The 27,918-nt window shown below is 43.6% G+C and overlaps 1 protein-coding gene across 9 annotated transcripts in view; it reads right to left on the minus strand.

Annotated features, from left to right (window-relative positions):
- AGRN (agrin) overlaps positions 1–27,918 on the minus strand; it is a 3,161,231-nt gene that overhangs the window by 567,357 nt on the left and 2,565,956 nt on the right. For all 9 annotated transcript variants that reach the window (XM_044063089.1, XM_044063082.1, XM_044063083.1 and 6 more), the window contains one exon: positions 1,257–1,402. In XM_044063089.1, the coding sequence (XP_043919024.1) occupies positions 1,257–1,402 (146 nt within the window). The remainder of the gene's footprint in view (positions 1–1,256; positions 1,403–27,918) is intronic.

Below are 27,918 nucleotides of genomic sequence, written 5' to 3' on the forward strand. Positions count from 1 at the left end.
TTGAAGGCAGGTTGATTAGGAACCTTGGGGGTGGTTGCGGCCGAGGGGGAGGAGGTAAGCTGACTGGCGACGGAGTGGATAGTCTCAGTAAAGAAAGAATTGAAAGAGTTTGCTATCTCACTTGCATCTTTATCCATAAGTGTTGCAGGTGTGGGGTGGAAGATTTACCTGGATGGAGAAGTTGGTTGAAGCCAGCCCAAAATTTTTAGGGTTGTGTTGATGCTTATCTTGGAGGTGATAGAAATATTGCTTTTATCAGATGTAACAGCTGCTTTAGTTGAATTTCTAAGCTGAAGGAATTTGTTACGGTCTAGGGGGGTTTTAGTGGTTCTCCATTTGTTCCATGCCAGGTTTCTGAGTTTAATTTTATTTTTTGTGTCATTAGATAGCCAAGGTGCGATACGATACCTGGTTCTAATGAGTCGTTTTGGAGCATGGGAGTCCAGTATTTTGAGGAAAGTGTCATTAAAATGGGATACACTTTCTTCTAAGGGAAGGGTTTTTAGGATAGACCAGTTGCATGCTTTAAGGTCAGCAAGAAATTGATCCGGGATGAAATTCTTGCTGTTCCTAACAAGTCTGGTTGGGGGGGGTAAGTATTTGGGCATTTATGTTTTGTTATAAAGGTAATGAGGTGGTCACTAAGGTCGTTGTTAAGCAGTGTGATTCACTATCTTCCTTTAAACATAACCTAACTGACTTAATAGGTATCCACAAATTTACTCCGTAAATTACTAGTACAGTCCCTCCTGCGGAAAGGAGGTGTATCCTGATGAAGAAAACTGCAAGGTGCAAATGGAGAAAAGACGCGGTGGCTTTGGAATACCTAGGAATCTATGAAACAGAAATAGTCTAAGTAAGCAGAACCCACAGTGTATTTTTTGGCATATGTCTTTGCATCTGTACAGTACTATATAATATTCCTAATATGTACATGTATTAATAAGCATGCTGAAGTATTTCTCCATGGGTCTTTGCTGAAAAAGTACTATGTCCAGTTAATAAATACAAATGAATAAATGGTGATGTAAGAAGGATGCACTCTTCGCAAGTTTTAAGACAACCCTGCATTGTTTTCTTGTTGATATAATTTCACTATAACATGCAATGCAGTGCACAACGTGACTGTAATGAAATGAAATGAAAATGACATTTAGATCACTCATCCTATGTTTCAGGTTGACTCAGACCTACACAGGTTCTGTCAAGAGCACATCACTAATTTTATTTATTTTTTTTGTTCAAATGTTACTCACAGGGTTTCGAGGAACTTTGCTGCAGGAGAAGTCACACATGCAGCGGTCATCTTCAGAATCTTCATCCCAGAAGCCACCATACTTCCTACAACGTTCCTGTCCACAATCTCCATCCTCTCCGGAGCCAGATCCACCAGAGCCACATTCTATAACCAAAAGAAAACCAAAATAAATACGTCACAGGCTCACACATCTTGTACATAGTGTGGGTGACATTTCCCTGTCAAAGAAAACTACAGTCACTATACATTCAATTTGCTACTAAAACAGGAGGCAGACATTCACCAGAAACAACAATGACCTGTGTTCAAATACAAGCTTGAATTATCTAGAGGGTTGTATATGTATATGCGTGTGTGTGTGGGGGGGTGGGGGGTGGCAATTGACTACTTGTAGATCTGCACATTTTCATCTGGGACGTTTCGACAAGGATTGCCTTGTAGGTACAACATGCTATCTATGTACACTAAGATATTGCTTATGTATACTTTACTATACTGTTTCAATGTTCTAAGCAGTGTACAACAATTTAGGCTTCACATACAAACAGCAGCTCAGGACCAGAAGAACCCCGGCCATGGAAGGACATCACTTTACACTTCATATACAGACAAGTCTTGTATGTCTTTTTCACTGACATAAGCATTTAGTTGACTACAGATAGACAAAAAGGACCTTTACATTAATGAAAACGGTAATAACTAAAATCACATATAAAATCAGTTATAGATTGTGGCAGATGTTCCAATATAAATAGACTTTCAGTTATCTCCTAAAAGAGATAACTGGAATGCATCCCAGCTATCATATCACTGGGTGTGGAGTTGGGAAAGCCGGAAACATGTACATTTACTGCAGTGATGTCGGTATATGTGCTAGAATAGAGCAGTGAATGATGACTAACTAACAATACATGGCACTGAGAAACTAGAAGGCCTGGGGACCAGTGTCTTATTTGCTGTACTGCGTCAAAATCAGGGTCTGCCCCAACAGCCCACTCATTTTCATCTGGATGGAAGAGCAATATGACCCAGGTAAGGAAGCTGACAACCAAAGGAATGCAAATGCTGTAGGCCTGAAAAAACAGACACAGTGCCTATAAGTGTCAGAACAAAGCCTCTCAGAAAATCAATTTAAAAATTGTGAAACCTTCAAAAATTTTGAATGAAAGAACTGCGTCACACTTTCCATCCACATCTCTGAATTCAAGCACTGTCCATTTATAAAACAGCTGTCTGTCTGTCAGTAAGTTATTATCTAAGTAATATAAATGTCTATTGATGTATAATCTAATAAACAAGCTACCGATCTAGTCAGGGAGAGAGTCCGCAGACTGTAAATGTACAGGGTAACAGGACCAGATGAGGTATACTGCAGAATGCTAATGGTGAAGGGAACACTTTGTATGGAGCTCCAAGGAACAAAAAAAATGTTCTGGAGAGCAATTAGGGCTTTCATGCAGTTAGCAGAAGAGGAAAAGTACAGTTTTGTACCTACCATAAATGTAGATGTTCGAGTGTATACACTGCTGCAGTCATTACACTTGGGTTATCCTGCCGTCAGGCAGTCCCTCAGTCGGCCTGAGTTCCAAAGTCTTGGTCCGGCGTCGGTTGCTGTCACTTCTTCCCTGATGTCAGTATGACAGGGGTATATAAGATGCAGCCGACGCCATTTTCTTCGGTTTTTCTTGCCCCAGATGTCAGGTGCCCCCATAAAGGTAGACAATGCAAATTGCTAATAAAATATACATATGAAAAGCAATTGAAAATTTTCAGTTACCAGCAAATACTCCCCATAGGTAGTAAAAGGTAGAAGACTTAGGTACGTACCAGCAAGTAAGAGGGGAAGGAGTGTGGGTAACCTGTACTGCAGCGGTGTATACACTCCAACATCTACATTTATGGTACGTACACAAAGTACAGTTTTGTACCTACCATAAATGTAGATGTTCGGGCGTTCACCCTGCTGCAGTCACTACCAAGGACATTTTGGAAGCAGCAACTTGGAGTTCTGTACATACCTTCACCAAGCATTACCATCTGCCTCTTTACTCTAAATCCAGAGCTGGCTTTGCCACTGCAGTGCTGCAGGACCTTATAGCCACCCCAAATGCCTTATAGAACCAGCCACCCTACCTCAGCTTTGGGATTCTACCCAAGTGTAATGACTGCAGCAGTGTAACACGATGAACATAGTACAGATGTTCATCATGTTACACTGCTGCAGTCATTACACTTCGGTAGAATCCTAAAGCTAAGGTTGGGTGACTGGTCTATAAAGAGTTAGGATTGGCTATGAGGCCCTGCAGAACTGCAGTGGCAAATCCTGCTCTGGATTTAGAGTAAAGAGGCAGGTGGTAATGCTTAGTAAAGGTGTGCACTGAACTCCAAGTTGCAGCCTCCAAAATTTCTTTGGTAGGTACTCCTCTGAGAAAGGCTGTTGAAGTGGCTGTTGCCCTGGTGGAATGTGGACTAATGTTATTTGGGACTGATTTTCCATGCTGTGTGTAGCAGTACCGAATACAGTGTCCTATCCATTTGGATATAGTCTGCTTTGAGATAGCCTTGCCCTGTGATCCTGCAGCATATGCTACAAACAGTTGCTCAGTTTTCCTGAAAGCTTTTGTTTTGTCCAAGTAGAAGTGTAGCTGCCTGTGTATGTCCAAAGAATGCAGAAGTTTCTCCCCTTTATTCTGGGGGTTTGGATAAAAAGTTGGCAAATGGATGGTTTGGTTAAGAGCCACACTAGATACCACCTTTGGCATAAAGGTAGGGTTTGTCCTTAAAGATACCCTGTTTTGATGAAAAATTATAAAAGTTTGCACTGCCATTAATGTGTGTAGCTCTGAGACTCTTCGTGCTGAAGTTACTGCCAGGAGCAGAGCTGTTTTCCATGATAAAAATTTTAGATCGGCTGTATTGGTTGGCTCAAAAGGTGGTAGGGTCAGTTTTTCCAAAATGAAATTGAGGTCCCAAGTTGGTGTTGGTGCTCTCCAGGGCGGTCTTATGTTTTTAGCCCCTCTGAGGTACTGCTTTAGCAAGGGATGAGAGAATAAAGGAGCATCCATGTTGTAATGTGCTGAAATGGCAGAGGCGTGGATCTTAATTGATGAGAAGTATAGGCCTCTGTCCAGCATCTCAGTTAAGTATTGTAAAATCTGAGAAATGTTTGGAACAAGAGGGTCAAGGCTTTGAGCCTGGTTCCAGGCGCAGAATCTCTTCCATTTTTCTGAGTAAGCTTTCCTGGTGGTAGGCCTCCTGGCCTCCAAAATGACATCCATAACAGCTTCGGATAGAGGTGTTGCCTGTGTGACTAATGTATCTGCCATGCAGCCAGGTTTAGGGTTTTGAGCTGACCGTGCAGTATCTGATTGTTTTGTTGAGTCAGAAGGTGTGGAATTTGAGGCAAAATCCAAGGTGGGCCTTGAGCCAAGTTCCTTAAGATAGGGTACCAGTGCTGGCGTGGCCAGTCTGGAGCAATCAGGATCATCTGTGTTTTTTCTTGTCTGGCTTTTAGGAGTACCTTTGAAAGGAGAGGCAGTGGGGGGAAGGCATAAACTTTTAGGTTTTTCCAGCTGAACAAAAGAGCATCCACTTTCCATGCTTGTTTGTGATAAGTCCTTGTGCAGAATTTTTGTAGTTGGCAATTCAGTGGGGAGGCAAAAAGATCTATGTCTGGGCATCCCCATTTTTGCGTTACCATGCTGAAGATTTGTGGATTCAATTTCCATTCCTGAGGGTTCATGATATTTCTGCTTAGATCGTCTGCCAGAGTATTTTTCTTTCCTGGCAGGAATTGTGCTTGCAGGTGAACTTGATACGTTAGAGCTGTGTTCCACAAGGTCATGGCTTGCCTGCATAGGAGATAAGAATGAGTGCCCCCTTGCTTGTTTATGTACCACATTACTGTGGTGTTGTCTGTCTTTAATAATAATTGTCCTGGATGCAGAAGGTCCTTGAAAGCTGTTAGGGCATTTTGAACAGCCAACATCTCTTTTTGATTGATGTGAAGATGCATCTGGTCTGTGGTCCACTTGCCCTGAATGCATTTTCCTGCCATGTGTGTTCCCCAGGCGCATCTGTTGTTAGAGTTTGCCTGGCTGTGGGTTGGGTAAAAGGCTGACCCTTGTTTAGGTGACATGCCTGTGCCAACCATCGAAACTCCTGCTGTAGGCAGGGAATCATTGGTATTACTGCTTCTAAACTGTGAGAGTGTTGAGTCCAAACACTTTTTAGGTACCATTGTAATTTCCTCATATGCAGTCTGGTATATGGTATTAGTAGTATGCAGGATGCCATGAATCCCAGGGCCTGCAGAATTTTTCTTGCAGGGAGATGGGACTTTTTTGCCAGTAATTGAAAATATTGAGTTAGTTGAACTTGTTTGTCTGGTGTGAGGTAAGCCATCTGGGCCATTGTATTTAAGCTGGCACCCAGGAATATAATCTGTTGCGAGGGCACTAGTTTTGACTTCTTTTCGTTTACTGTGTACCCTAGAGAAATTAGCAACCTTTTTACAAACGCCAGATGCTGTACAAGAATGTCCTTTGTCTCTGCTTGAAGGAGGCAGTCGTCCAGGTATGGATATATTTGAATTCCTTTTGGTCTGCAAAATGCAATTACTGGTGCCAGACACTTTGTGAAGACCCTGGGCGCAGTAGATAAGCCAAAGGGCAGTGCAGAGAATTGGTAGTGCATTGTACCAGCTTTGAATCTGAGGTATCTTCTGCAATTTTGTCTGATAGGGACATGCAGGTATGCCTCTTTGAGGTCCAGAGTAACAAGCCAAGCCTTCTTGCCCAGCATGGGTAGAAGCTGCTGTAATGTCAACATTTTGAATTTCGGAATATCCAGGTAAGTATTCAGAATTGAAAGGTCTAGTATGGGCCTCCAGGTCTTGTCCTTTCTGGGGACCAGGAAGAGTCTTGAGTAAAATCCTTGTCCTTGTTACTGTTGTGGTACTTTTTGAATAGCTTTTATGTCCATGAGGTCTGAAATTTGTTTTTGTGCCTCTGCCCATTGATTCATAGGTTCATAGGTTCATACTAGGCTATCTGCCCTAGGGCATTTATAAGCCTAGCCAGAATGTGTTTGGCTTTCGCCACCCATTTTAAATTTATTTTGCTATGCCCTTTTTCGAGGTTAGTATACTGTGCCTCTGTCTAACAGTGACACAGAAGTGATACCCGGGGTAAACCTACGATCTCTCATCCACTCATCAAGATTCCTCTTGAAGAGAGTCAATGAGGGACTCTGCCTAACCTGGACTGGGATTTTATTCCAGAGTGAAGGGAGCCTCTGGGTTATGAATCTGTCCCTCCAGCATGTCCTATTTATTTCAGTGCTGAGGTTCAAGTCTCTCGAGGGCATAGCTCGATGGGATTTGGATTTTCTGAGGTGCAGCATGTCCATTAATTCCGGGTTGGACATGGCTTTATACGTCAGGCACAGATCGCCTCTGAACAGGCGGTATGCCACTGAGTAGAGCTGGAGTTTCTTTAACCGGGCAGCATATGGCATCTGTTTGAGCCCTATGATCCTCTTGGTGAGGTACTTTTGGGGTCTTTCCAGTTGCAGCAGGTGTCTGGTAAGGTACATCCCAAAAGGGGCATTGTACTCAATTATGGGCCTGATGAGGGATGAGTAAAGAGGCACGATGACCTCCCCTGATCTAGATGTGAATCCCTTCATGATTAGGTGGGCTATATAAAATGTTTTTCTAACCACTTTGGCCACGTGGTTGTCAAATGAGAGAATGCTATCAACTTGGGTCCCCAGGTCCCTAATTACTTCTTCTGTACTTAATGGATTACCACCTATGTGGTAATTTGTGGGCACTTTGTTTTGCCAAAGGGATGACTATACACTTTTGGCATTTAGTTTGAGGCCATGGCTCTGGCACCAGTTGTCTGTTTCTATGAGGCCCTTTTGGAGGATGCTTGTGTTGGCTGGAGAGTCGATTATGGCGCCCAGTTTGCAGTCATCTGCGAACTTGGTCAGCCACAGTCCTTCCGTGTTGGCCTGTACCTCCGAGAAATATATATCGAACAAGAGAGGTCCCAGGACTGAGCCTTGTGGGACACCACTTGTAACTGGTTTGGAGTCTGACATGGCTCCAGCAAGTCTAACCATGTGGGTTCTGTCCTTGAGCCAGTTTGCAATCCATCTAGTGACATAGGGGTTTATATTTAAGCTGGTGAGCTTATCTATAATGCCCGAGTGGGGTATTGTATCAAAGGCTTTTGCGAGGTCCAGGTAGGCTGTGTGGACCACCTTCCCCTCATCAATGGCCTTGGTGACTGTTTCAAAGAAATCAACCAGGTTTAAGAGGCAGGATCTGCCCTTAACAAAGCCGAACTGGGTAGGATCCAGTGTCTGTAGGTCCCCAATATCTTTATTTATGAGGTCCATGATGATCCTTTCCATAGCTTTGCAGACCAAGCTAGTCAGGCTTATGGGGCGATAGTTTCAAGGATCCGTTGAGGCACCACCTTTATGGAGAGGGACCACTGTTGCTGTACGCCACTCTTTGGGCACATATCCTGTAGTAAGGCTGAGATTGAACAGTAGTTTTATGTTTGGGTTTAGCTCTTCTTGGAGTTCATGTAGGACGCAGCCCGGGACACCGTCTGGTCCCATTGATGCTGTGTTTTTTGCTTTGGAGAGGGTGGCTCTTACCTGAGCATCTGAGATGTCAGAGGGGCAGCACTCTGCTGGGATAGATATTTGCCCTTTTGGTGGGGGGGGAGAAGTTTGCGCTGAACCTGTCAGCTAGGATGTTGGCAATGTCTGTGGGTTCAGTGTATTTTTTGTCATTTTGGACTAATTCTGAGCATATCTAGGAATTACCACCCAGGTTCCTAACATAACTAAAGAAAGCCTTGTGATTATCCTTAGTGTCCTGTGCAATTTTTCTCTCAAAGCTGGCCTTAGCCAATTTTATGAGTGCCCGTAGTTTTTTGCTAATACTGATCAGTGATGCCTTCCCTTTTTGGGATTTTGCTTTATCATTTAGTAGCTTCCTCCTTCTATTGTATAGTTTGTTTATGGCTGGGGTCCACCAGACAGGACGTCTGCCTTTGGAGGATTGGGTCTTGGTTTTATTTGGGATCGCATGATCCATGCCTTCCTGAAGGTGTTCATAGAATGCGTTTATAAAGGATTCTGCGGTCTGGGCCGTATTTTCCACAGGCCCGGGGGCTTTGAAGGATTCCACCTCAGTTTTGAGGAGTGTGAAATTTGCTTTAGAGAAGCTTTTCACTGTGGTTTTCTGGGCAGGGGGTGGGGTCGGGATGTGAATATCCAGTGAGATTAGTTTATGGTCTGATCTTACCAGTGAGGGCTACACTTCTGGTCTGGAGCATAGAGTCCCCATGTTGGTGATAATCAGGTCGAATATGTTTTTCCCTCTTGTGGGAGTGGTAACAAGTTGTTCCATAGCATTTGAGTTTATAAATTCTAGGAACCTTTGGGCTAGGGTGTTGGAGCCAGAATAATGCTCCCAGTCTATGTTTGGGTAGTTGAAGTCACCCAATATAATGGTGTTTGGAGAGACGTTCATATTTTCCAGTGTTCTCAGAAAGGCCGAGTGGGGTTCCTGGGTTTGGGATGGTCTGTAGCAGGCTATAAACTGGAAGGCAGTTTTACCCACTGTTAGTTGCACATGGATAGTCTCTGATGCTTCGTGCTTTGCCACCAACCTGGAGGTGTGGGTATCTTTGATGAATATCGATACTCCCCCTCCTTTTGTGGTTCAGTCCAAGTTTTGGGGCCGAAAAGCATGGTATGAGGTATAACCTGGTAGTGCTGGGGTGCTCTCGGGAGCCCTGAACCAGGTTTCTGTTACTGCACAGACATCGATGTTCTCCATGCTAAGGAGAGTTTCGAGTGCGTGCATCTTGAGGTTTAGACATCTGGCGTTGAGTAGCACTACTCTTAGTTTCTTACCCCTTGTGATACCTATGGATGTGGGTTTGTCTTTTGAGCCTTGCCTAAAAAAGGCACTATGGGGGTAGCAAGAGCCTTTGCCAATATCCGAAAGCCCAGGGGTGACAGGTGCAAGCCATCCCTAGTGAAGCATCGTGGCTTGTCGAGCATATCATCCCAAGCTGACAGGCATTGGATCCCCTTTGAATGACACCAGTACTTAAGCCAATTGTTGAAATTGATCATCTTGTCTTCATATTGTGGCATCATTCTTGGTGAGGGTAAGATGCTACTCAAGGTCAGGGTCATACCGGCCTGGGCTACATGCTCAGAGAGCTCCTTTATGTCTCTTTTCATGTAGTCCAGGGAGGTACGTCTCTCTCTCGATTTTGTGGCAGGTCTGGCATTCCTTTAGCCTTGGTAAAGTATGAAAGTGGAACCTGTAACACTGAGACACAATATTCAGAACCCATCTGTCTTGGGTGATTGCCAGTTTTGAGAAAAAAATGCTAGTTTTCCCCCTAAGGGGGCTTCCAAAAGGGACGTACTTGGAGTACGAAGGGGAAAGTCATTGTGACTGATTCCTGTAAGGTTGAGACTTGTCCTCACCTCCTTTTGGGGTTGAGGTGCCTCACTGTCGTTGGTCTGTTTGAGGCTTCGGGTTGAGATCTGCCTCTTGGGCGTCTGTATTTGCCTCTCTGTGGCCTGTCTGACACTGGAAAGGACCAATTCTTTGTTGGCCAATTTCTGCTAAACCGAGGTGGCTGTACCTGTAAGAAATCCTTGACTGTTTGCATAGATTTAGCTTTATCCTCCATTTTCTTTAACACCTCTTCTGCCTTAACACCAAACAAGGTATCATGCTGTAAAGGAGCATCCAATAATTTTGCCTTAACATGATCGGGTAAACTCTGTTCTTTTAACCAAGCATGTCTTCGAATCACAGAACCTGTAACTGCGGCTCTACAAGAGGCATCTGAAGAATCAAAACCACATTGCAGAGTATGTTTTCCCACCTGTTCAACTGCATGCAATAAATCCTGCATTTCTTTACAATCAGGAGCTTCTGAGCTTGCAAGCATTTTCTGTTTTAACTGAGCCATTAAATATTGTTGATACTTAAGCATTTGAAACTGGCAATTTAAAGCTCTTACTGCTAAAGTTGCAGAAGTGTATACTTTCTTCCCCCATCTATCCAAAGCTCTGGAATCTCTGTCAGAGGGTACTGGATTTTTTGCAATAGAAGCCTTAACCCCTTTTGGACCCTTTGGAAATGCTCCCTCATGGTATGTAAAGTTTCCCCAAAAGAATAATCCTCAGGAGGAGAGGCTGAAGGGATAGATTCTTCAGCATCAGAGTCCTCATAGGGGGGTAGAGAGTATCCCTGGTCTGAAAAGGAATCAGAGGAAATGGAAACCTGATCAGAGGAATCATAGTCTGTATCCTGCCTAGGCCTTTTCTCAGGAGAGGGATGGGAACCCCTGATTAGAATAATGAGGTCTTCGGACATTTTAAGCATCTGTTTCTTAGGCATGGAGGACTGTCCAGGAGAATGCTGTACTTGTTTCTTTGTCTTTAATGGTACCTTTGTCTTGGCTGTTGCTTTAATGGTAAGTTGTGAAGGTCTGAAAACACTCTCAGAAGCCGATGCCTGCTCAGCGCCTCCGGACCCATCTGAGGGATTAGTTTCCTAGGCCCAATACCTTGAGTTTCCAGAGGCCTAGATGTCTCCACATGGGAGTCGGAAGTGGCCTGTGGCTCTGAGGTAGTGGGTGTCAGGGGCTGCGAAAGCACCTCACCAAGAACCGGTGAACCGGCGACTGGCCTAGAAGAGGTTTCGTCGTCGGTTTTGGACCTCGGATGCCTGTCTTTATCCTTGTCTTTGCGTTTTTTCGGTATTGAGGTCGTCGGTTGATCCAACGGCATACTATAATTGAACCTTCGGCCAAAGTAGTGCAAAGCAAAATCGAAACATCTTTTTATAGTGCGTTTGTTAAATCTAGCACAAAACCGACAACTAGTGACATCGTGATCAGGGCCTAGGCATGGAATACAGTAAGAGTGGAAGTCCTTATGAGGTATTTGCTTCCCACAAGAAATACAATTATTAACTTTTTCTGACATCGGTCTGAGGCAAGAAAAAAGTTTCCCCAATGGGGTACTTAGCTTAATTGAAGACTTCGGATCTGAAATTCGACTTCGGAAATCTCAGGAGTTGGCCGACTGGCACTTGCGAATTGCTTCTGCTTCGGGCACCGCGCGGCTGGAAAGACTGAAGAAAATGGCGTCGGATGCATCTTATATACCCCTGGCACTCTGACGTCAGGGAAGAAGCGACAGCAACCGACGCCGGGCCAAGACTTTGGAACTCTGGCCGACTACGGGACCACCTGACGGCAGGATAACCCAAGTGTAATGACTGCAGCAGTGTAACATGATGAACATCTGTACTATGTTCATCGTGTTACACTGCTGCAGTCATTACACATGGGTAGAATCCCAAAGCTGAGGTAGGGTGGCTGGTTCTATAAGGCATTAGGGGTGGCTATAAGGCCCTGCAGCACTGCAGTGGCAAAGCCAGCTCTGGATTTAGAGTAAAGAGGCAGATGGTAATGCTTGGTGAAGGTATGTACAGAACTCCAAGTTGTTGCTTCCAAAATGTCCTTGGTAGGTACTCCTCTGAGGTAGGCAGTGGAAGTGGCTGTTGCCCTGGTGGAATGAGACCTAATGCTGTTAGGTACAGTTTTCCCATGGTGTGTATAGCATAAACATATACAGTGTCCTATCCATTTTGAAATGGGCTGTTTTGAAATGGCTATTCCCTGTGCTCCTGCAGCATATGCTACAAACAATTGCTTATTTTTTCTGAAAGCTTTGGCTTTGTCCAAGTAGGAGCATAAAGTACAGTTTTGTACCTACCATAAATGTAGATGTTCAAGTGTTCACCCTGCTGCAGTCATCACACTTGGGTTATCCTGTCATCAGGCGGTCCCGCAGTCGGCCGGATTTCCAAAGTCTTGGTCCGACGTCAGTTGCTGTCACCTCATCCCTGATGTCAGTGCGCCAGGGGTATATATATATATTGCAACCAACACAATTTTCTTCAGTTTTTCTTGCCCCAGATGTCAGGTGCCCCCAAAAGGGTGATCCAAATTAGTACCAAAATGTGTGAACACTGTACAGACACAAAATCCCTTCAGCTATAAGCAAATACATCAGTAAGGCATAGCAGAGATTTAGCCAGTAGATCAGAGGGGTTGGAGGGAGGGTAACCTGGACTGCAGCAGGGTGAACACTCGAACATCTACATTTATGGTAGGTACAAAACTGTACTATGTTCATCGTGTTACCCTGCTGCAGTCATCACACTTGGGTAGAGTCCCAAAGCTAAGGTAGGGTGGAGGCATCATAGAGGGTTAGTGGAGGCAATGAGGCCCTGCAGAACTGCAGTGACGAAGCCTGCCCTGGACTTAGAATAAAGAGGTAAGTGATAGTGTTTGGTGAAGGTGTGTACAGAACTCCAAGTTGCAGCTTCTAAAATTTCCTTGGTAGGAACCCCCCTGAGAAAGGCTGTAGAGGTAGCTGTTACCCTGGTAGAGTGGGATCTAATGGTAGGAGGAACTGGTTTCCCATGATGGGTATAGCAGAATCGTATGCAATGGCCTATCCATTTAGAAATGGTTTGCTTGGATATAGGCTCTCCCTTGAGAAGCTGTAGCATAGGAAACAAAGAGCTGGTCAGTTTTTCTGAAAGCCTTAGTTTTATCCAAGTAGTAACGAAGCTGCCTGTGAATGTCCAAGGAGTGCAGGAGTCTCTCACCTTTGTTCTGTGGATTGGGGAAGAAAGTGGGTAGGTGGATGGTTTGATTTAAAGCTACACTGGAAACCACCTTAGGCATGAAGGAAGGATTAGTTCGTAGAGAAACTCTGTCTTGATGAAAAATGAGGAAAGGTTCCACTGCCAGAAGTGCCTGTAATTCTGAGACTCTCCTAGCAGAAGTTATTGCCAGGAGCAGGGCAGTCTTCCAAGATAGGAACTGAAGGTCTGCAGAAAAAGCTGGTTCAAAGGGAGGTAGCGTTAGTTTTTCCAGAACAAAGTTGAGGTCCCATGTTGGTGTAGGAGCTCTTCTAGGTGGTCTAATGTTTTTTGCCTCTCTGAGGAACTGCCTTAGGAGAGGATTTGAAAATAAAGGTGGATTTGTGTCGTAGTGAGCTGAAATAGCTGATGCATGGATCTTAATTGAGGAGAAGGAAAGTCCTTTATGCAACATCTCAGCTAAATACTGCAGAATGTGAGGCATATGAGGCTGAGTTGTGTCTTGGCCTTTAGCTTGGTTCCAAGCAGAAAACCTTTTCCATTTGTCCGAGTAAGCCTTCCTGGTGCTTGGCCTCCTGGCTTCTAGAATAACATCCAGTACTGCTTGTGAAAGAGGTGCAGGTTGGATACTTAATTGATTTGCCATGCAGCCAGGTTTAAGGTTTTGATCTGGCTGTGTAGAATCTGCTTGTTCTGCTGCGTGAGCAAATGAGGTATTTGAGGCAATATCCATGGTGGACTGTGAGCCATATTCTTCAGTAGCGGGTACCAGTGCTGGCGTGGCCAGTCTGGGGCTATGAGAATCATTTGAGGTTTCTCCTTTTTGACCTTCAAAGGTACCTTTGTGAGAAGAGGCAATGGAGGAAAGGCATATGCTGTCAGGTTTTTCCAACTGAAGGAGAGAGCGTCCACTTTCCAAGCTTGTTGGTGGAATGTCCTTGTACAAAATTTTGTCAGCTGGTAGTTTTGAGGACGGGCAAACAGGTCTATATTTGGTAGACCCCATCTTTGAGTTATCATTGTAAATATTTGTGGGTCTAGCTTCCACTCGTGGGGATCTTTGATGTTTCTGCTTAGGTCGTCTGCCAATGTGTTTTTCTGTCCTGGCAGGAATTGAGCTTGTAACTGGACTTGGTAGGCCAGAGCTGTGTTCCATAAGATTATTGCTTGCCTGCAAAGAGGGTAGGAATGTGTGCCCCCTTGTTTATTTATGTACCACATTACTGTGGTGTTGTACGTCTTTATTGCAAGTTGTCCTGGCTGTAGTAGATCCTTGAAGGCTGTCAGAGCTTTCTGTACAGCTAGCATCTCTTTTTGGTTTATGTGCAGTTTTCTTTGTTCTGCAGTCCATAGGCCTTGAATGCATTGCCCTGCCATGTGTGCCCCCTAGGCATAGTCTGAAGCATCTGTTGTGATAGTTTGCCTGGGTGGGGGCAAGGTGAAAGGCTGACCCTTGTTGAGGTGACATGCCTGTGCCCACCATAGAAATTCCTGTTGAAAGCAGGGAATGAGAGATATCACTGTGTCCAAGCTGTGGCTGTGTTGAGACCATACACTTTTTAGGTACCACTGTAATTTCCTCATATGCATTTTTGCAAATGGTATTATCAGAATGCAAGATGCCATGAAGCCCAAAGCCTGCAGAATTTTTCTTGCAGTTAATTGGGTCTTTGTTGCCATTGTCTTGAAATATTCAGTCAGTTGTAATTGCTTGTCTGGTGTAAGATAAGCCTTCTGGGCCGTTGTGTCCAAGCTGGCATCCAGGAATGTCATTTTTTGTGAGGGTACTAGTTTTGACTTCTTTTCATTTACTGTGTACCCCAGACAATTTAGTAGATGCTTCACAAATGCCAGATGTTGTAGGAGAATGTCTTTTCTTTCTGCTTATATGAGGCAGTCGTCCAGGTATGGACATATTTGAATTCCTCTTTGTCTGCAGTATGCAATTACTGGTGCCAGGCATTTTGTGAATACTCTGGGCGCAGTAGACAAGGCAAAGGGCAGTGCAGAGAATTGATAATGGGTTGAACCTGCAATTAAACGGAGGTATCTTCTGCAACTTTGTCTGATAGGGACATGCAGGTATGCCTCCTTGAGGTCCAACATTACCAGCCATGCTTCCTTGACCAACATGGGAAGTAGCTGCTGTAGTGTTAGCATCTTGAATTTGGGAACTTGTAAGTACGTGTTTAGAATTGAAAGGTCCAGAATTGGTCTCCAAGCATTTTCTTTTCTGGGTACTAGGAAGAGTCTTGAGTAAAATCCTTGGCCTTGCTCTTGAGTTGGTGCCCTTTGAATGGCTCTCATGGCCATGAGAGCTGTAATTTGTTTTTGAGCCTCTGCCCTTTGATATTGTGGCAGGTTTGGCATTCCTCTTTTTATTGGCAAGGTGTGGAAGTGGAATCTGTATCCTCGTAAAATTATGTCTAGGACCCATTTATCCTTTGTGACCATGTGCCAGTTGTCTGCAAATAGTGCTAGTTTTCCCCCCAGGGGGGCTGACAAAACAGCTTTGTTTGGACAGCTGAGGTGCAAGTCATTGAGTTTGCCTTCTGGTGGATTGAGACCTGTCTTCTCCTCCCTTCTGGGTTGGAGTGCCCCAGTTTATACTGTGCTTGTGGTTGTCCTCTGCCCCTTGGGCGCCTGTATTTACCCCTCTGAGGCCTGTCAGTGGCTGGAAAGGACCAATTTTTTGTTGGCCAGTTTCTGCTGAAGTGAGGGGGTTGTACTTGTAGGAAATCTTTGACGGTCTGCATTGATTTTGCCTTATCTTCCATTTTCTTTAAAACTTCTTCTGCTTTAACACCAAAAAGAACATCCTGCTGTAAGGGAGCATCTATTAGTTTTGCTTTAACATGATCAGGCAGACTTTGTTCCTTTAACCAGGCATGCCTACGTATAACTGATCCAGTGACAGCTGCTCTGCAGGAGGCCTCTAAATAATCAAACCCACATTGTAAGGTATGTTTGCCCACCTGCTCGGTGGCGTGCAACAAATCCTGTACTTCTTTCAATTCAGATTGTTGAGGGAGGGTGGTTATCTTTTGTTTTAACTGAGAGATCAGAAATTGCTGATACTTAAGCATATGAAACTGACAGTTTAATGCTCTCATAGCTAAAGTGGCTGAGGTGTAAACCTTTTTCCCCCATCTGTCTAGTGCTCTTGAATCCCTTTCAGAAGGTACTGGATTTTTAGCCATGGAAGCTTTAGCCTCCTTGGGACCCTGGGAGATAGTCTCTGGGTCAGCTACTGGGCTTTTGTAAAGGAATTTGTGGGAATCAGGTACTCTGTAGTATCTGTCAGGCTTGGTCAGGGCAGGAGGTAGAGATTCAGGGTTGAAACTGGATTCTAAACAGACATCATCTGCAATGTCCAAAACAGGAGGAATGGCTAGGGGTCTGTGTTGGGGGAGTAAAAGAAACTCTCTGAGCCTTTTCTTGGAATCAGAGTAATCTTGACCTTCCCAGTGAAAATGTTCCCTCATAGTGTGTAAAGTTTCCCCAAAAGAGGAGTCTTCTGGAGGGGAAGCTGAGGGAATAGAGTCCTGAGCATCAGAATCTTCATAAGGAGAGAAGGAATAGTCTTGGTCCTCAGAGGAATCCGAAGAAATAGACAGTTGTTCAGAGGAAGCATAATTTTCCTCTTGTCTAGGCCTTTTGTCAGGAGGAGGCTGAGAACCCCTGATAAGAGAAATCAAATCTTAAGCCATCTTGAGCAACTGTTTCTTAGGCATAGGGCCTTGAACAGGAGACTGAAGTGAAGCGTTTTTCGATTTAGAAGGAGTCTTCGACTTGGAAAACGTTTTGACTGTAAGAGTCGTCGGTCTGAAAACGCCTTCAGAAACCGATGGCATTTCAGAAGCACTGATGTCCTTGGAAGGTAAATCGTCAGAAGGGCCTGAAGTGAAAGGCTACGTCGGCCTAGTAAATTCCGTCAAAATATCTGTAGTGGTCTCGGGTTCCAGAACTGCGGTAGTCAGAGGCTGCGTTGGAGCCTCATTGATAACCGGAGAACTGGAGACCGGATCAACCGAGGCCTCGGAATCGGGCTTAGGCCTGGGCTGTTGGTCCTTGTCCCTGCGCTTTTTGTGCACGCCGGTAGTCGGTAGCTCCGACGGCATGGTGTAATTAAATTTTCTACCAAAAAAGTGTTGTGCGAAATCAAATCGTCTTTTAATAGTACGTTTATTAAATCTAGCACAAAAACGACAAGAAGTGACGTCGTGATCAGGGCCTAGGCAAGGTATGCAATAAGAATGAAAATCCTTATGAGGTATTTGCTTCCCACAAGAAATACAATTGTTAACTTTTTCTGACATCGGTCTGAGGCAAGAAAAGTTTCCCCAACGGGGTACTTAGCTTTATAGAAGACTTCGGTCTGAAATTCGAATTCGAAAATCTCAGGAGTCGGCCGACCGGCACTTGCGAACTGCTTCTGCTTCGGGCACCGCGCGGCAAGAAAGACTGAAGAAAATGGCGTCGGTTGCAATATATATACCCCTGGCGCACTGACGTCAGGGATGAGGCGACAGCAACCGACGTCGGACCAAGACTTTGGAAATCTGGCCGACTGCGGGACCGCCTGACGACAGGTAACCCAAGTGTGATGACTGCAGCAGGGTAACACGATGAACATCTGCCTGTGTATGTCCAAAGAATGCAGAAGTCTCTCCCCTTTATTCTGTGGGTTTGGATAAAAAGTTGGCAAGTGAATAGTTTGGTTTAGAGCCACACTTGATACCACCTTTGGCATAAAAGTAGGGTTTGTTCTTAAAGATACCCTGTCTTGGTGGAAAATGATGAAGGGTTCCACTGCCATTAGTGCCTGTAATTCGGAAACTCTTCATGCTGAGGTTATTGCCAGGAGCAGAGCAGTTTTCCAAGAGACATATTTTAAATCTGCTGAGTTAGCTGGCTCAAAAGGAGGTAAAGTTAATTTTTCCAACACGAAGTTGAGGTCCCAAGTTGGAGCTGGTGCTCTACGGGGCAGTCTTATGTTTTTAGCCCCTCTGAGGTACTGTTTTAGCAAAGGATTAGAAAAAAATAGGTGGGTCCGTGTTGTAATGAGCAGAGATGGCAGAGGCGTGGATCTTGATGGATGAAAAGGAGAGGCCTTTGTCCAGCATCTCAGTTAAATATTGTAATATCTGAGGAATATTTGGGACAAGAGGGTCAAGGCTGTGAGCTTGGTTCCAGGCACAGAATCTCTTCCATTTATCTGAATAGGCTTTCCTGGTGCTAGGCCTTCTGGCCTCCAGAATGACATCCATAACAGCTTTGGAGCGAGGCATTGCTTGCTTGACTAAGGAATCTGCCATGCAGCCAGGTTTAAAGTCTTTAGCTGGCTGTGAAGTATCTGATTGTTGTGCTGAGTCAGAAGATGTGGAATCTGAGGCAAAATCCAGGGTGGACCTCGTGCTAAGTTCTTTAAGATTGGGTACCAGTGCTGGCGTGGCCAGTCTGGGGCAATCAGGATCATCTTTGGCTTTTCTTGCCTGGCTTTTATGAGTACCTTTGGAAGGAGAGGTAGTGGTGGGAAAGCATATGCTTGTAGGTTTTTCTATCTGAATGAGAGGGCATCCACTTTCCATGCTTGTGGGTGGTAAGTCCTTGTGCAGAATTTCTGTAGCTGGCTGTTTATTGGTGATGCAAACAGATCTATGTCCGGGCTCCACCATTTTTGTGTTATCATTCTGAATATTTGTGGATGTAATTTCCACTCGTGCGGATCCATAATGTTTCTGCTTAAGTCATCTGCCAGTGTGTTTTTCTCTCCTGGCAGGAATTGTGCTTGCAGATGAACTTGATAGGTTAGAGCTCTGTTCCACAAGGTCATGGCTTGTCTGCAGAGGGATAAGAATGAGTGCCCCCTTGCTTGTTTATGTACCACATAGCTGTGGTGTTGTCTGTCTTTAGTAGTAGTTGTCCTGGATACAGAAGGTCCTTGAAAACTATAAGGGCATTTTGTACAGCTAGCATCTCTTTTTGATTGATGTGAAGCTGCCTTTGTTCTGCGGGCCACTTGCCCTGTATACATTTTCCTGCCATGTGTGCTCCCCAGGCATAATCCAATGCATCTGTTGTCAGTGTTTGCCTGGCTGTGGGTTGAGTGAAAGGCTGCCCCTTGTTGAGGTGACATGCTTGAGCCCACCATCGAAACTCCTGTTGAAGGCAAGGAACTAGTGGTATTACTGTTTCCAAACTTTGACAGTGTTGAGATCAGACACTCTTTAGGTACCATTGTAGTTTCCTCATATGCAGTCTGGCATTTGGAATTAGTAGTATGCAAGATGCCATGTAACCCAAGGCCTGCAGAATTTTTCTTGCAGGGAGTTGGGTCTTTGTTGCCATCAACTGAAAATATTGAGTCAGTTGTCCTTGCTTGTCTGGTGTGAGATAAGCCATCTGGGCCGTTGTATTCAAGCTGGCACCCAGGAATATTATCTCTTGTGAGGGCACTAGTTTTGACTTCTTTTCATTTACTGTGTACCCTAGGCAACTTAATAACTTTTTTTTACAAACGCCAGATGCTTTAGAAGAATGTCCTTGCTCTCTGCTTGAATCAGGCAGTCGTCCATGTACGGATAAATTTGAATTCCTTTCTGTCGGCAAAATGCAATTACTGGTGCCAGGCACTTTGTGAAGACCCTGGGCGCAGTAGATAAGCCAAAGGGCAGTGCAGAGAATTGGTAGTGCATTGAACCGGCAATGAATCTGAGGTATCTTCTGCAGTTTTGTCTGATAGGGACATGCAGGTATGCCTCCTTGAGGTCCAAAGTTACGAGCCAAGCTTTCTTGCCCAGCATGGGAAGAAGCTGCTGTAGTGTCAACATTTTGAATTTTGGAACATCCAGGTAAGTGTTTAGAGAGGAAAGATCCAGAATGGGCCTCCAGGCTTTGTCCTTTCTGGGAACCAGAAAGAGTCTTGAGTAAAATCCTTGTCCTTGCTCCTGTGTTGGTACCTTTTGAATAGCTCTCATGTCCATGAGTGCTGTAATTTGTCTTTGAGCCTCTGCCCATTGATTTGGTGGCAGATTTGGCATTCCTTTTAACCTTGGCAGAGTGCGAAAGTGGAACCTGTAACCTTGAGATACAATGTTGAGAACCCATTTGTCTTTGGTGATCATATGCCAATTGTGACAGAAAAGTGCCAGTTTTCCTCCCAAGGGGGCTGCAAGAGAGAACTGCTTGGAGCTGTAGTGGGAAGTCATTGGGGCTGTTTTTTATAAGGTTGAGGCCTGTCTTCCCCTTCTTTCTGGGTTGATGCACCCCATTGTCGAGGCCTGTAAGGACCTTGTGGTTGACCTCTACCTCTTGGACGTCTGTATCTGCCCCTTTGAGGTCTGTCTGTAACTGGAAAGGACCAATTCTTTGTTGGCCAATTTCTGCTAAATCGAGGAGGCTGAACCTGTAAGAAATCCTTCACCGTTTGCATAGATTTTGCCTTATCCTCCATTTTCTTTAATACCTCTTCTGCCTTAACTCCAAATAAAACATCCTGCTGCAAAGGTGCATCCAATAATTTTGCTTTAACATGATCTGGTAACGTCTGTTCTTTTAACCAAACATGTCTTCTAATGACAGAACCTGTAACTGCTGCTCTACAGGAGGCCTCTAATGAATCAAATCCACATTGCAAAGTATGTTTTCCCACTTGTTCAACTGCATGCAATAAATCCTGCATTTCCTTATAATTAGGAGGATCTGAGTTTGGAAGCATTTTTTGTTTCAACTGAGACATCAAATATTGCTGATATTTTAGCATGTGAAACTGGCAATTTAAGGCCCTCATTGCTAAAGTTGCAGATGTATATACCTTCTTCCCCCATCTGTCTAATGCTCAGGAATCTCTGTCAGAGGGGACTGGATTCTTTGATAAAGAGGCCTTTACCCCTTTGGGGCCCTGAGAAATAGTTTCAGGGTCAGCAACAGGGCTTTTATAAAGAAATTTGTGAGAGTCAGGGACTCTGTAGTATCTGTCTGGCTTAACTGGAGCAGGAGGTAAAGAATCAGGATTCAAACTGGATTCAGTATATACATCATCCACAATATCTAACACTGGCGGAATAGCAAGGGGTCTGTGTTGAGGTAATAAAAGGAAATCTCTGAGCCTTTTCTTGGATTCTGAATAATTCTGGCCCTCCCAATGGAAATGCTCCCTCATGGTATGTAAGGTTTCCCCAAAGGAGTAGTCCTCTGGCGGAGAGGCTGAAGGAAATGTTTCCTCAGCATCAGAATCCTCATAAGGGGGTAAAGAGTATCCTAGGTCTGAGGATGAATCTGAAGAGATGGATACCTGGTCGGATGAGTCATAGTCTGCATCCTGTCTAGGCCTTTTATCAGGAGGGGGATGGGACCCCCCGATCAGAGTGATCAGGTCTTCGGACATTTTGAGCATTTGTTTCTTAGGCATGGAGGCCTGTCCTGGTGAATGTTGAATTTGTTTCTTTGTTTTTAAAGGAGTTTTAGACTTAGCAGAAGATTTAATGGTTAACTGAGTAGGTCTGAAAACACCCTCTGAAGCTACGGGTTGTTCAGCTACTCTGGATCCCTCTGAAGGGTTAGTCTCGGTAGGCTGTAAATCTGGTGCGTCCGAAGGCCCAGCCATCTCCACGTGGGAGTCAGAGGCGGCCTGTGGTTCTAAAGAAGCGGTCGTCAGGGGCTGCAAAGGCGCCTCACTGAAAACCGGAGAACCGGTGACTGGCCTAGAAGAGGCTTCATCGTCTGTTTTGGGCCTAGGATGCCTGTCTTTGTCTTTGCGCTTTTTGTGTATTCCGGTCATCGGTAGTTCCGATGGCATGGTGTAATTGAATTTTCTGCCAAAATAATGTCAGGCAAAATCAAACCGACATTTAATAGTGCGCTTGTTAAACCTAGCACAAAACCGACAACCTGTGACGTTGTGGTCTGGGCCTAGGCATGGGATACAATAAGAATGGAAATCCTTATGAGGTATTTGCTTCCCACAAGAAATACAGTTATTAACTTTTACTGACATCGGTCTGAGGCAAGAAAAATTTCCCCAACGGGGTACTTAGCTTTGTAGAAGACTTCAGTTCTGGATTCGGAATGAAAATCTCAGGAGTCGGCCGACCAGCACTTGTGAATTGCTTTTGCTTTGGGCACCGCGCGGCAAGAAAGACTGAAGAAAATGGCGTCGGCTGCATCTTATATACCCCTGTCACACTGACGTCAGGGAAGAAGCGACAGCAACCGATGCCGGATGGAGACTTTGGAACTCAGGCCAACCGAGGGACCGCCTGACGGCAGGATAACCCAAGTGTAATGACTGCAGCAGTGTAACACGATGAACATCACAAACAGCATTGCTGTACAACTGTTATGATAGTGTGTCTAAGATGTTTGTCATTATACATCCATGGGCTGAAAGCATCAGAGTTGGTGGGCCTCTTCATCTAACATGGAGAACCAAAATGAAGAGCCCTTTCAGCAGCTTTAAAGCATGCCATTGAAGATATAGGGAGCAATCAGATCCCCTTCAAAGGACTGAAATTGCAGAACATCGAACCTCTAATCATCGACGACCAGAGGATTTAAGTTCTGAAATATTGAACCTTGTGAATGGAGATTGCTGTATAATGTGGAACAAGAACTTTACCATTCTGTTCACTGTAGTGTGATCTTGGAGTTGGTACATTTAAGGAGCAGGGGGTTTGGGCAGTGCAAAAACGTGAAATAAGACGTGTTCACATTTCCGTGGTTTTTTTTTTTGTATGTTCGATATTTCAGAACTTTGATCCACTGGTCATCGATGATCAGAGGTTCAATGTTCTGCGATTCTGATCCTTTGAAGGGGATCCAGAGCAATCATAACACAGGAATCTGTGGAACATTGACTCAAATGAATATGGAACATGTAAGGACACAAAAGCAGCAGTTCTGAAACCCCCACCGGATATGGCTACTACCTCTCACTAAGAAGAGTGAAATAATAAAAACAAGGATGGAATTATTCAAGAATGAAGTAGTCAGTAATTATCCCATCCATGTGAAGCAGAGTTCCTCCCTAACCCAATTGAAGTGTATATTGGGCAACTGGATGGGAAACTGGAAATTCATCCCTGGTTTGGCATCTATGTCTCTGATGGACACAGGTAACGTGTAAATGGTTGATCTCCCAGGGGCCCTGCATACACTTATCAAGGGTATCAGAACTTGTCAGTGATTTGGGATGCATGGCTAGGCTTATAAATGAGTAAGTGGTCAGATCAGCTTGGACCCCTTTTCAGCTATGACCTAGGACAGAAATACAAGGGTAAAACTTACATAAATGACCAGTTTAGAGTAGTAGGTCAATCAGAGCTTCTTCCTTGTATCAATTTCATGTTTGGGCACTTACATATCCCTTCTCGTGGATGCTATCCCTACAATCCCTACTCCTTACTTGGGGGGGTGCCATTCATTCATTGGACATTCTAGAGGTGTGTCACTCATTCACCCAAATATACAAAGCTCTAGTCCTACATAAAACATGATTTCTTATCAGGTGCTGAGACTCCATTTGAGACACTCTGAACATGTTTTTACCCCCCCACCACCAAACATCTGAAGCCCAGGATAAGCAAATAAACTCAGCTTAATTCTTCCCCACCCCAGTTAACTGTGCAGCACACAAGGTACTACACAAATAGCAGATCCTCATTACAGACTGAAACTCTCCACTTCTACATCATCAGTCCATAATAATACATCTCAGAATTTAAAGGAAAGGTGTAAGGACTCTGTGAAGCAATTGTAATCAGAATGCTTATGTCTGGGGCAGTATCATAAGGAAAAGGCATTCAGAGATTAAGAAAAAAATAAAGATTCATTTGCAGGATCTCCTTTGGCCTTTTCCCCTTAAATATCTTGCTTCTGGACATCAAACAATAACACTTTCAATGGAGTGGTCTAAAATGTCAGCTTTCAAGCACTATTAAACCTTGTTATTCCCTATTAGAGTCAGATCCCTAGCTAAGGAAGCACATCAGTTTAAACATCATACCCAGACAACCCTTTTAAGTCTGTTTCACTGTCTTATGCACTTAGGTGACTACAGACAGATAAACCCTTATCTCTGGATTGGTGTATTTGTTTTATAATATCTTTTATATATTATGCAAAAATATTCACTCATACTAAAGCTACTGACTCCAATTTGCAAAAATATTTACTGATTTTAAAACATATACATAGCAATGATACTTTACTCTAGAATAAAAATAATGAATAAAACATACTCATTAAAATAAGTAAAGAACCATGCTTGGTGATAATAGCATCCTCTTGAAAAACAGAGACTATAAATACCAGCTTAATGTCACGATGGAATAAAGCTCTGCTTATTTTGCCAGTGACCCGGGTTAGGGTAGCATGCTTGGGTGCTGCACATGGAAGCTAAGCATCTAATGTCAGCCCACCCACATGGGGGGGGGGGGGGCACCACAGCAGTGTTTCCCTGTGAAAGTTTCAAGTCAAGTAACTTGAACCTGGTGCTTCACACCCTCACAGCAAACTACAGATGGTAGGTGTGGGAAAATGCACACCTATATAAAAAGAAGCATAGTGAACACTGAATGTAGCAAATTGTCATTGGGAGGGATGGAGCTACGAAGAACATTCAATAAAAAAAAATCTGTGTCAGCTGTTCAAATTTCAGAAAATTAATGCACAAAGGAAAAAGTCAGAAGAGAAGCAACCAGATGGTAAATAAAAACTGCAGGACAAATAAAAAAAAATAGCCCCTCCGGTCATCATCAGAGATAGTATAAAGAAAAGTAAACCAAGTAAGGATGACTGATGAAATACAGCGATACTGGAAGCAAAAAAATGCAGAAGTCCGTCTTTGTCAGTTATCACTCTATATACAAACTGCTGGTAGCCGTCCATATGCAATACAAGGTTCTGGAGATCAAATGATCATACAGACAAAAACAGAAATATAAAAGTCACAGCAGGCCAACAGAAACCATACAAATGCCACACCAGAAATGAAATAAAGAGAGATCAGAAGGGCTAAATACAAGCAGAGCTTGAACTACAAGTTGGTCAAGAACCTAATGGACGTTATAATGCCATGTCACAGTGCCACAAAATATAGCACAGGCAAATGACGATGCTGAGACCTTCAAAGGTCTCACAGGTAAGAATGGAATTATGCTAATAATGGTAACATCTTCCATAAAAAAAAAATCACATTTTAATAGAGAAATTGAACTTCCAGCACCAAAATTAGCTAACTGTATGCAAGAACACATCTCAGCAGTAAAAGAAATGACCAGAGAAATAAAGCAAAATACCTAAAAACAGGACTTTCTCATGGATTGTTAGTGTTTTGCATTGGTGTCTGTTCTTTTATTGGCCTGTTGAAGGAACTGCAATTTAGCTGTGCTCAATACCTAGTAATCCTTATGTGGTGGTGTCCAATATAAAAAAATACAACTGCATTCTTTCTTTCTTTTATTTTGCTCAAGGATTACATTAGCATAAGTATTACAGCCCATCACAGTATTGATTTTTACTCACCTGCTTTCATTCTGAATAACATTTCAAACCTTGCAATACACTAATTATGTCTGTATCTAATTTACAGTACTTCACTTAATATTATAAAATGTTTATGCTTTAGCAGAAATACAACCTAGAAGTTCACAGTCACTGCACATTGTACCACTCCACAATAACTTTGGTGGGGAGGGTAAATTATTTTTACATGCTGTCAGATGTGACCCTGAATTAAATGGTACAAGGCTCATCCAAAGAGCTCACCAAGCAGATACTAGAGGTAAGATGGCTCAGGTGTATCCCTGAATGTATATAGGTGCAGTAGAGGTGAACTCTGGTTTTGTTGCAAAGTACACTATCCAGAATATGTCCCTTAATTATCATAATAGGAAGAAAGCAGGCAAAGCCATAAGGACAGACTAACAGACCTTTCAACAACTTAAAAGAGATGCTTTGAAACGAGAGAAATCAGAAAGCATTATGTGAATCTAAAAGGTGACAAAACGGTAATGTAAGGAAGCGTTTCTTTATGCACTGTGGTAGTAGCTGCTTGTAACAGGGTGACATCACAGGTCATTCCAAAGACATGCATCTGGAGCATTTCTCCCCGGGCCTCCGCTGAAAACAGGCTCTGTGGAACCTAGTCGGACATTCCCGGTCAACAAATGTTAAAATAAAAAAAAAAAAAATTAGGGAACTGCAAATGTAAAGATATGTGCAGCCAACAAAGGTCAGTAGTTACATGAGAGTTAAGAAGCAGAAGAAAGGACAACAAGGCCAGACTAAGGCTTTCACATTTACCATTAATCACCATGTTTCTGATCAGGGAATGGACAATTCAATCTTTTGTATCAGCTACACCAAATCCTTGAAAGGTAGAACTACTGGTATTGGGCTTCAATTTGCTTGGAAAAACAGAGGAACATTAAGGCGTAAAAAAATCTGTTTTGCCTAACAATGGGGTGCACCGGATTTCAACACAGACTGGACACAGAAACACTTAGCAGCTGAGATGAGTTGCACAGCATAGAATTCTCATTTTAAGACACGATTTTCCGATTTTCCCACATTCCAGGAGAAAGCCTGAAAAAAATCGAAGCTTTTTTTTTTTTTTTAACACTGAAGAGCTGACAAGAGCTGTTCAGAATCTGTCACGAAGATACTCTTTGAAATGCAAGTACACTTTTATCAAGGGATTATGCCATTCAGCCAGTGAAAATATGAAATCAAATGACAGTCTAATCCCAAAGGGAGACGTTTTTTCGATCATGAATTGATGATGTTGATCTGTGTTCCAATTTGAAAATCATTACTGCATCATTAGCTGACTTGAGACCAGCTCAGAAGCCTGGCTTCTGTTTCACTCTGCTGAAACCTCAAAGCACGCATGAAGGAGATGGTAAGGTACTGTCCTCTGCAGTAATTTAACCTACATTACATGAATGTTTATCGTCACAGCACACCTCCTCCTATTAGACGGAAAAAACATACATATGTCATACTCCATTTATTTTAATAAGAATTCAACCATATCAATGTGAAGTACATGACTCTGGCATACCCTTCACAGACACTGCTCCATACAGCAACCAGGATGCTAAAGCTAATTACACTTCCATGGTACTCTACCTCAACTGACCTATATAAAAAAAGTATGTGCATGTATTCTTGGATACAACAGACACTAATCTTAATAGCCATAAAAAATTGAAACTAAAAAGGAAAATATATTTTTTCTCATTAAAATACAGACAGAAAAGTAATACATTTATAGTTACTTAAAAAAACAATACTAAACTCCTTTCTCCACATAAAGATTTGTTTGGGTTTCTCATTCCGTTGCTCATAAAAGTGCAATTTATCACAAAATGGCAGGGGTACAAAGCTAATGTTTAACACCATGTATGACATTTCTTTATAAACAACTGCTAATTAACTGGTAGGCATTCTGCAAGTGATCAACTAATGATCTAGCCTAGTTCTGTGGCATAGTTGGATAAAGCCCTAACTATAACTCAGATGACCAGAAACTGAGCACTGCTTTGGGTGGAGTGGTACAGGGGACAGTGGGAATGAGAGGATAAGGGGCAGTGTCCTGTTCTTCAGTTAGGGAGACACTGCTTCTTGTCAAACAAACATCATCATACAAGGGGAGGCTTGCCTGCACTGCAAAAGGCTAAGACTAGGGAATGTGGGCTTGGCCATCTCAAACTGCTGATGGTAACCCTCATTAGTGTACAGGCAGAAGAGGACAAAAGCACACAAAGGGTACAGGATGACCTGCAATGATGTAGGTGTTCAGTCAACCACCAGAGAAATGTCCTCCTTCCCAGGATACAGGTGAGAGCATAACCCACCTCCATGGTTGCCTGAATGACTACCCCTGTAGCTGGCTCCTGTCCTCGCACTGAGGCCT

This window comes from Protopterus annectens, chromosome 2.part1, assembly GCF_019279795.1.
Source record: "Protopterus annectens isolate FY-2018-M chromosome 2.part1, PAN1.0, whole genome shotgun sequence".
NCBI classification, from domain to species: domain Eukaryota; kingdom Metazoa; phylum Chordata; order Ceratodontiformes; family Protopteridae; genus Protopterus; species Protopterus annectens.